Source organism: Electrophorus electricus, chromosome 7 (assembly GCF_013358815.1).
Source record: "Electrophorus electricus isolate fEleEle1 chromosome 7, fEleEle1.pri, whole genome shotgun sequence".
Lineage (NCBI taxonomy): Eukaryota > Metazoa > Chordata > Actinopteri > Gymnotiformes > Gymnotidae > Electrophorus > Electrophorus electricus.
In genome coordinates, this window is record NC_049541.1 from 10,994,616 (window position 1) to 11,004,799 (window position 10,184).

General features: G+C 42.3%; 1 protein-coding gene and 1 long non-coding RNA gene across 4 annotated transcripts in view; both read right to left on the reverse strand.

Moving 5' to 3' along the window:
• Window positions 1-22: 22 nt before the first annotated feature.
• Window positions 23-3,829, reverse strand: LOC118241639. The gene is made up of 2 exons (XR_004776248.1): window positions 3,306-3,829; window positions 23-1,729 (listed from the first exon to the last, which is right to left on the reverse strand). It is a non-coding gene; the product is annotated as an uncharacterized LOC118241639 (long non-coding RNA).
• Window positions 3,830-7,099: 3,270 nt separating this feature from the next.
• cpm (carboxypeptidase M) overlaps window positions 7,100-10,184 on the reverse strand; it is a 24,715-nt gene continuing 21,630 nt past the window's right edge. For all 3 annotated transcript variants that reach the window (XM_035528299.1, XM_035528300.1, XM_035528301.1), the window contains exons 8-9: window positions 9,908-10,056; window positions 7,100-8,395 (exon numbers count right to left, since the gene is read on the reverse strand). In XM_035528299.1, coding sequence (XP_035384192.1) covers window positions 8,093-8,395; window positions 9,908-10,056 — 452 coding nt within the window. In that variant the 3' untranslated portion in view covers window positions 7,100-8,092. The remainder of the gene's footprint in view (window positions 8,396-9,907; window positions 10,057-10,184) is intronic.

Genomic DNA, 10,184 nt, shown 5'->3' on the forward strand with positions numbered 1-10,184 from the left:
AACTCCTGCTGACACCAAAGTATGAATCTAATGAATTTTTAATAAAATGCAAGTTTGAATTTATGCACAAAGACCTTTAATAAGTCTTGTGTACGTACAGTTAGTGAAATGAAAGTAAGTTTGCATTAGGTACAAAACTTTCATTGCCTGAACTTAAATTCATTGCACACTTTGCCTTTCCCAGATGGCATCCCAGATGGTCATTTGGAACAATGACAGAACTTTACCAGTGGTTTTAGCCTGTGGGATATAATCGCTTATTAGTCCACTATATCATTCTATTGCAACTCACTTTAAAAGTTTCGCAATTCAAACCAATATTGAAGTGTTAAGCATTTTAATTCAGGGCCATTATTCTCCTTCTAGTCATCAGGTGAATTGATCCACCCTGGCGATGTACCCTTTAATTTAAATGAAAAATGATAGTGAGAGATGATGAAGGAGAATGACTGGTACAACTACGTTGCTTCAGTTCCCATTATATATTCTGCTTTAAACAAAGATCGGTGTTCAGTCAGCTGTATCAGACCATCAGCACGGCTGCAAATTACGCATTTGCGTCTGTGCACATGGAGGCGTGTGAGAGCTGGTCTGTCCATTACCTTCATAACAGGAACGGGCACATAATTCCAAATGTGAGCTGTGCGGTAGAGCGCGATAATGAGGACGCTCTGGCAAGAAGAACGAGGACGATTTGCTGAGTTTTGGAGCGGCATACGAAAAAAGCACGTGCAAGTATGGCCGCATGTGATCTCCCCTTATCAAACTGACTAGAAAGTTTTACCTGGCCAATCAGTGACTAGGGGATGTAAGTTAATGACGATGTTTAGATGTCAATAATGTAATTTCCTTGAGACATGCACACACACTCTCTCTCTTTCTCTCTCTCTCTCTCTCTCTTTCTCTCTCCCACACGCAGATAAAGAGTTCTGAAATAAGAACTGAAAGTCCTTGAAAGACAGAGAAACTTCGTTGAGAAGAAATGGTTTCAAACTGTCCTTCTGGCTGCAGCGTTTAGCACATGCAGCAGTGTCTGTGTGCTACGTTGTGCCAGTCTATTGCAAATCTTTCACTGTGTTTGATTTATGTTCAGGAGTCACTGGCTACGGTCCCTCATCGCTCCCTCACAACAAGACAGGCACACCTTGATCTACTCACTCCATCACACTTGTGTTCCTACGTCTGAGCGTGTTTTGCTATCAAATGTATCCTGACTGTAATGATGGCAGTACCCTGCCACCTCTAATCCAGTTTCCCTTCCATCCCTGGTTTCATTAGACAGATATCTACTCTGGACCATATGTGCATTTCAGGGACTGTTAGCCCAGGCAAAATAAACACAGTACTGTCTTAGCACAAATGAGACAAATAATGTCTCTGCCACGTAACAGTGACCTCGTATTTTTCAGCCGACCCAATCAATGGCCACCCCATTTTGTCCACTCTGTCTGTTCAATCATCGTTAACACCCCATTATGGCCACTGGTCACTACAATCTTGCCATCGACGTGCTGCCCAGCGATCAGCGGCGTTAGATTAGCGGGCGCTGCCTCAGGCGAAGTCGCGGAGACGCGTCGGGCCTTGGCGCGATGGGAGTACGTGGCCACCTCGCTGGAGCGCAGAGCCGTGACGAGGAACACGGACGCGGACGCATTAGGGGCGGATGACTGGCCTGTCACCTTCAGCGGAACACCATCAGTCTGTGGCCATCCAGCGGGAACGCCTTCACCTGGAATAACACCGCGGGGAAAAGTTGCATCTGTGCCCTTGTCTGGTTACTTTGCTTTAGCCAACAGTGCTGTTCTGAGCAAAAGGACAGATCACTTCACTCTGGGATAATAATGGAATTCCGCATAACAGTTACAGAGTGTGTGTGTGTATGTATGTAAGTATGTATGTGTATATATATATATATATATATATATATATATATATATATATATATATATATATATATATATATATATATAATATTGCCAAAAGTATTCGTTCGTCTGCCTTCACACGCATATGAACTTGAGTGACATCTCAATCTTAATCCATAAAGTGTAATATGATGTTGGCCCATCCTTTGCAGCTGAAACAGCTTCAACTCTTCAACTCTTCTGGGAAGACATTCCACAAGGTTTAGGAATGAGTTTATGGGAGGTTTTGGCCATTCTTCCAGAAGCACATTCGTGAGGTCAGACACTGATGTTGGAGGAGAAGGCCTGGCTCGCAGTCTCTGCTCTAATTCATCCCAAAGGTGTTCTATCGGGTTGAGGTCAGGACTCTGTGCAGGCCAGTCAAGTTCTTCCACACCAAACTCGCTCATCCATGTCTTTATGGACCTTGCTTTCTGCACTGGTGCGCAGTCAAGTTGGAACAGGAAGGCGACATCCCCAAACTGTTCCTACAAAGTTGAGAGCATGAAATTGTCCAAAAACTCCTGAAAAACAACCCCACAACATAATCCCCCCATCCACCAAACTTTACACTTGGCACAATACAGTCAGACAAGTACCGTTCTCATGGCAACCGCCAAACCCAGACCCGTCCATCAGATTGCAGCTACTCGGCCATGGAAACCCATTCCATAAAGCTCTCTGCGCACTGTTCTTGAGCTGAAGGCCACATGAAGTTTGGAGGTCTGTAGCGACTGATTCTACAGAAAGTTGGCGACTTTCTGAGAACTATGCGCCTCAGCATCCGCTGACCCTGCTTTGTCATTTTACGTGTCCTACCACATCGTGGCTGAGTTTCTGTCATTCTCAATCACTTCCACTTTGTTATAATACCACTGACAGTTGACTGTGGAATATCTAGTAGCGAGGAAATTTCATGACTGGACTGGTTGCACAGGTGGCATCCTATCACGGTACCACACTGGAATTCACTGAGCTCCTGAGAATGACCCATTCTTTCACAAATGTTTGTAGAAGCAGTCTGTATGCCTAGGTGCTTGGTTTTATACACCGGTGCCATGGAAGTGATTGGAACACTTGAATTCAATGATTTGGATGGGTGAGCCAATACTTTTGGCAATATAGTATATATATATATATATATATATATATATATATATATATATATATATATATATATATATATATATATATATATATAATAACAAAATAATTTAGTAGTCAACCTAAATATTGGATGCCAAGTGCTTCAGCAACATTTTGACAAACTAGCGCAGTTCATATTAAAGAAAAACTGGGAGCAATATTAATGTGAGGGGAGCTTATAGACTTGATGGAACATAACTGCCAAGAAAATGTGTCATTTGAAATTAAAGTTTGTTGAGGGAAACCTTCACTTACATGGGAATGGGTGTTGTTAAAAGGTGAACTACGGCCAGCCACTAGAGGGCATGAGACACATAATGGTTTCACTTTTCACCCGCTGTCGTCCAGTCCACTTGTTTGTACCGTCTATAAGATAATCGTGGTAGTGCCTCAGGACAGACTGGCTCCATATCAGCGTAAGATTCTGTAGCCCCAGTGTGCCCAGCATGGCCTGCTGCCTCACCAGTACCGCTGTTCCACACGCTCAGCCTGCATATCCATAAATAAGGATAATAACTTGCTGCTTTTATGATGATGATGTTCAGATGTCTTCTGTGAAGCTCCAGAGAGTTGTTTTTGAGTCTGCTTCCACTCAGCCTGTGCTTGCCGTGAAATTCTAAAGCAAGGCCACTCTAATGAGCCGACGTGAACACGGCGCGCTTTTCGCGGTGTTTTGCAGTCTGGCTTATCACTGTCGCAATGTGTACACAAAGCCTGGTGCTTGTTGATGTTATTCACATAGGTATCCAGTTTCGACCCATTTTTACATACACTGTATTTAGGCACTGTAGGCTGATGATTACATTCAATGAGAAATGAGAAACGTATGACCGTTTTCAGCAGTGGGGAAGAAATTAGATAAAAGGGATAAATTATGAAACATTTAATTGCTTCATTGAATGAAGGTTCTTCATTTTGGCTTCACCATACCTGTCTGCCTGTATTCAGGGTATCCTTGACGAGCACCTAAGCCAGTTGCTTAACTTATGGAGATCAGGCAGCCAACCACTGACCCCTGAACAGCCTGTTTGTGGTGCCCCCTTTTAATCTAGTTTTCCTATTGATTTTTCCAGTACGACAGAAAAAGAGTGGAGATTTGATTTCTTCAGGGTTATTTTTTTCTTGAGCTGAGTTTTCCTTCAGTTCGTTAACCCCTTCTTCTCTGAGGCCATACCAGCAGGTTCAGAATCCTCATGCTTTTCATATTTGTCTGAGAGTTAAGTCTGAGACTTAAAATCTGGAGTTAAAGACGTTAAAGAGTAGTTATCTGCTGGTGGTTTCCCTGGACTCCAGGCAAGGGTGAATTCGTATTTGCTTCCAATGCGGCAGACGGGAGCTGAGAACAGCGGTGAATAATTAATATGTTTAAAAGCATTAGGGGATGAATTAGTCAAAACCGCAGTATCTTAGACACCCACATCCCCTTATTTGGGTACAGATGAGAAGCATATTGAATTCTAAGCTTCATACTGTGTTCAGTGTAATAAGTGTTGGCACTGCAATTCTGAGACTCTTTTTCATTAAAACCCAGTATTGACAGAGAAACAATAATTCACTTATGGGCTGATCTTGGAAGTATGTGAGGTGAATTTGCCTTAAGCGGTGTGTCCTAAAAGAAACCCCACCATTACAGCCTCACCAGAAAACCCACGCTGCTGATGTTTCGAGGTGGGGCGGTCTGTCGTCAAGGCATTAATCACTGTGGTGGGCGAGCGAGGAGAGGAGGTTGTTTTTGGTTTCTTTTCTCTTCTTGAAGCCCCTGCCCTGCTATTAGTGGCGGGAACACATCGTCTCCTCCGGATCCGCCCCCCACATTCGCTCGGTTTGTGTCGCCTGTTCCTCCTGCTTTTTGCCTCGTGATTCTGGGAAGAGACCTAAGAACGGACAAACAGGAAGGACAAATATGACCATTCATTTACTTTTTGTGGACACTTGACTCATTCATAATCTCTCCACCATGAGTGTAGCTTAACTATTGCCATAAAAACACAAACTCTGTCCTCCGCAACAGAAGAAATTTTTTAAATCTCTCCACATTTTACTATTGTGAAAACATTTTTATTCTCATCAAAAAGCAAAACACACATTCCCTCTTACCCACCCACTAACTCCTCGAAACCATTTATCCTGAATCCTAAATCTACAGCAAATGAGAGATCAGACATCTGTTATCAGATCATCCAATGGCAGACAGATATGGGGTGGTGTGGGCGGGGCTTGTTCCATTCAAAGGCCCTTTTTAACCTGCTTTCCAGGCCAGCATCTAAAAATAGAGCTCTCCTCTAACTGACAAGCTATGGCTTTTAGCAGAGATGATGAAACAGGTATGGTTCAGAATAATGGTATGTGTTGGCTGAGGCCATGATAAACGCGGAAAAAAAACACTACTGACCCCTTGTGGAGCATTATGGACATTACAGGTATACTCTCATTTACTGCACTCAAAACTTGGAGCGCTTAATAGTCCGTATGATACTCAGACTTTTGGTGGAAAAATTGTACCATAGGGAAGTTTTACGAGATTGTCCCCCCAGGAGCTGCAGAAAGCAGAAAACTCACTGTAATGTGTCAGCTAAACAGGTCAAATAGGGTTAGGGCCCATAGTCAATTTGTTTTTATTTGTTCTGCACAGAAGTTATTGATTCTCCTTCGTACAATATTTTGTAATTTGGTGTTGGCTCACTATAATAAATTATAATTTTGGAAAATACCTTACTATGAAAGAATATTCATTACATTCTGCACTTTAAAAAAAAAAAAAAAAACAGCCATTGTTCCTACTTTCCATCGGAGAAGTAACTTTTCCTTTTTGTAACTTTGTGCTCCATATTCCTATTCAAACTGAGGACCTTGTTGTTCTCACACTCAGTACCAAGCTGAGCTTGTGTCTTCTTTTATATGCTATATGTTTATATGTGGATTTCCTTTAGTCTTAGCAAAGGTCCATACATATACACATATTTAGATATTTTACCTCAACAGATAACTTGAACATTTTTGAAAGGCTTATTTAAAAACTGAAGCTTTACTTAGTAAACTGTCACCAAAAGCTCTCTGAAAATGAACTTTTAGCCTTAAGATCTTCATAAGTTACCAAGCTCTGTTCATTCATTTGAGGTGTTTGTTTATATATTAATACCTACTGCCTTTTGAGGGGTTGTACGATACTGAAAAAAAACTCCAGCCTTCCAAATCACTTTTCTCACCTTATAATTTTCAAATAATTTTAAATGTGATTAAATGCCCCCAGAGTAGATTTTTTTTTTTTACCTTGCTAATGGGCCAGAATATAATATATACATAGAATATATGTACATTTTAAAGCTATTGCACCCAATTAACCTCTATCGTAAGCCTTCTGGAAAGAATTATAGAAAATGACTAACTAAAGCTTCAATTATTAATGTCTTGTGTCTGCAGGTTTCTATGGAGTGAGAGATTTACACTGTGCATATTCGGAGTTTGTACAGATGAGGTCAAGCTTTCAAAAACCACTGTGGTGGAATGAGGGATAATCGCTATGAAGTCTCTCGTTACTGTTTTACAATGGTCTTGTGAAACTGCACAGTACTATAGTGCATTTCTACGGAGCTGCTTCAATGTATCTCAGACCTGCTTTAATGTATGCTAATGTAATAACGTGCTATATGCTAATTTAATCTCATGCACAAACAAAGGCTACCAGCAGTGAAATCATTGCCTCTATCCCCCAGCTGGGAAACGCGTGAGCCATAAGTTGTATTAATTCAGTTTATTCTTTTATCATGCCTCAACCTCATATTCATTCTAATTTTGAATGTAAATAAAACATCCACATATACTGTATATATTTATTAGAATATTATGACAGTGAGAAGATTAGAAGAGCCAATTCCCCAATAGATGCCACCCTGATAAAACTCTAGCACTGTGTCCATTTTACATTTTATTAGCTTTATCAGAAAGTGTTTTAGGTTTTTCTGGACTGGATTTTCTTCTACATTGTAAATGTAATGTTCTGAAACCATTTACTTGCTGTTTGTTTGTTTGTTAAAAAAAATAGACAAAAGTTATGATTTTCTGGAAATATTTATTTAAGGCACTACTAGTCACTGTGTCAGTGTGAGGTTGATGAGGATGAGGTAGAATAGCAACACTCCTCTTAAGACACTGATCACCCAGCAGTCTGCTTGTGTCCTGGCCTCAGAGCTCACAGTGAGCTGGGGTGAAGACACACTGGTCTGAGGACAGCCCAAAGACACACAGCTGCCATTTGGTTGTTTCAAAATCATTCCATATAACGTAACGTCTTTGCTAAATAATTAAATTGGGTTTCTTTAATCTATTATAAAGATGCAATTTCCCTCATTTTATCTGAAGAAAAAGACAAAACTTTAGTTGAAACAATCAGAAAAACCTGCTAACTCCTTGTCAGCAATGTGCTTTCAAGTTGCAATATACTATATTTAGCTTTTGAGTCTCCGTCATTAATATCATAGTTCTTCTATAAACTATCACCAGCAAAAACATTCAACTAAATCAACATTTCAACAGATCCAAGTTCTTTCCCTACTGTCAAGCTGGACACAACCTCTCAGCAGAATGTGTGTGCAGAACGGAGGGATTCACAATAACTCAGAATTTTCATATGTCTGCATACTGTTTGGCATTACATATCAACATCTGTCTGTCCTGAGTCCTCTATGCTCATGGGTATTGGATATAGTATTTTAATATCTTATGTGACCTATTATATTGTAGAGTACAAGACTTCCATAGTTGGTTCCCAAAGCACCATCTTCCATGATGGCACTGTGTGCAAACAGTCTGAATCACAGTTCAGCCTGTGCGGTGTCAGACCAATCTTCAGTTGCTGGCCCAAACTCACTTTTTTGAGGCAGGCTGCAGAAACCTTCCAAAAGAAGTTAATCACCGAATCAACCAACAGACAAAATAAAGTACTTCCAAACCACCACCCCCCCCCCCCCAAAAAAAAAAAAAAAAAACGGCTCGTGTGATTGTGCAAGGAAAACAAAGTATGCCTTTTTCATTCACTTGAAAAATTAAAATAGCAGTGCGTATAAGTATACCAATGTGGACACCAGTGTGGAATGTGGACATTCCAGTAAGGACACCAGCAGTCTATGAACTGTGAAGGCAATAAGTGCAGTAAAGGAGCTGGGCTTCAGAGCGGCGCTACGGTTCTCGGTGGGTCTGGGCCTCGACATCACGCACGTGGTCGTTCCTGGGACAGTACTGCTTACACACTTCCGAAGCCAGAAGTTGTGCGTCAAAGCGCTGAACTGGTCTGGGCCGTATGGCACAGAAACGGTCTCTGTGAGCGTCTCATGTCCTGGGCACGTCACCTGCGGAAAGACGCATATATACATCAGCCCCTTCGGCGTTCTCAAGCTTCTCCTAAACCACGCCGGTCCGGCGGCACTAGGGCTCTCCGAGCGCCCTTGGACAACGTTTGGCTTGCTAACGCGCTGTGGAGTCAGGTCAGGTTTGCTGGAAAGCACCCAGTGCGGCGACCCTGCACGACCCTGTGGCTGTTGTCCCATTTCATATGCTGTTTACAGTACTGAGAGAAGAGCTCGACAGAATCTAGAAAAAGAAAAAAAACCGGTGCAAAAGAGTTCAGGCAGCTGCTCTTATCGGCTACCGTGTCTGTTTCTGCCTTGTTATTAATCTCTTCTTCCCTCCCTGCTGTGCACTGTAGTTAGACATGTAGAGAGATTCAAAATTGTAATGAAGTACACAATGTTTCCAGAGATACAAGATGTTTTGATGAGCATCTTGGTAAGGCAGCAGGCTCTCCTAATATGACAAGTTATTTTTATATACTTTAATTATTTATTTATTATACATTACTGTCATGTGCAAACATCAGGTTCTAAACAGATTTTTCTTATGTAATGCTCCTATGTATAAATAATAAATTAAACTCACAATTATCAACAAAAGGTTTGTCAAGGCAGCGCGGTTGCAGTTTCAGGCATTGCGACTCTACTCTGGTGTCTTTTCTCCGACGCTGGCCCAAGTCATGACACCAGATAGTATCCAAGATCTCCTATATCGTAAACATACACCCTGCTGCTAACTCATCGCAGTCACGCTCTCCGGGATAGAGCTTTGACGAGCCTGCCATTCACCATCCATCTTGCTTTCTCGCACGAAACAAATTCCCGGTTCTGTTAACTCCTCTCAGCCAGACTCATTTACGCAGCACGTAAGTCATCCAATCTTCCACATCTGACCCCTCTTTAATAGGCTGCATGTGTGACTGGTTGCCAAGTAACCGTTTCTCCTCGATAAGCCCCGTTTCCTGGGGGGGAGGGGGGGAGGCCCATTTTGCATGGTGCTTGGCCCGAGCCCTCGTGACCTGGAAGGGAAAAAAAAAAAGTGCCGACAAATCCTCCTCAGACTCCAGCAAGGGAGGATGAGGGAAGCTTGGAGCCCAAACTGGAGACAGGAAACGGGAGACTATGACTTGGTAATCAGCAGGAATCTAAGCCAAGGTGAGGTGGCTTGACTGGAGGACCAAATGGCGCCACTCTGCAAACGCCAGCTCTTATCGTATGGCCAGGCAGGCCAGCGTTTCGAGCATCAGTCAGTGTTCGCTTGATCTCAGAGATCTTAGTGGCTTTGAACATGACACACTAGTTGGCCATTTAGCATATCCCAAATGGCTGTCATTCTGCACTTTCCACGCACAAATCGGAAATCCTGTGGATGCAGACAGCCTGTGGGAATCGTGCAAGCAAACAAATGGACCACAAACAGCCTTATCACATTTGAAGTCAACACTGTTGTGTATAACGCCATCTACTCCGCGTGGCTACGTGTAACTCCACCACCAGAGGGCGTTGTCTCACCATGATCGTGTAGTTGCCAGGCAGCAGCAGTCTGTAATACTCCCCATTGCGATTCGTCCTGAATGGACAAAGGTTTAGCCTCCCCAGCACCTCCACTGAGGCGTTTTGGACGGGGATGCCATTCGAGTCCAGCACTTGACCTTTCAGCCCTGTGAGAATTCAGAAAGAGTCTCAGATTTCTATGGAAAATCTAATATGGGAAAGTCTTTTTTTTTTTTTTTTAATTAGCAGCACATTAATTATTCATTTATGGTAATTGCCAAGTACTGGAAAACTG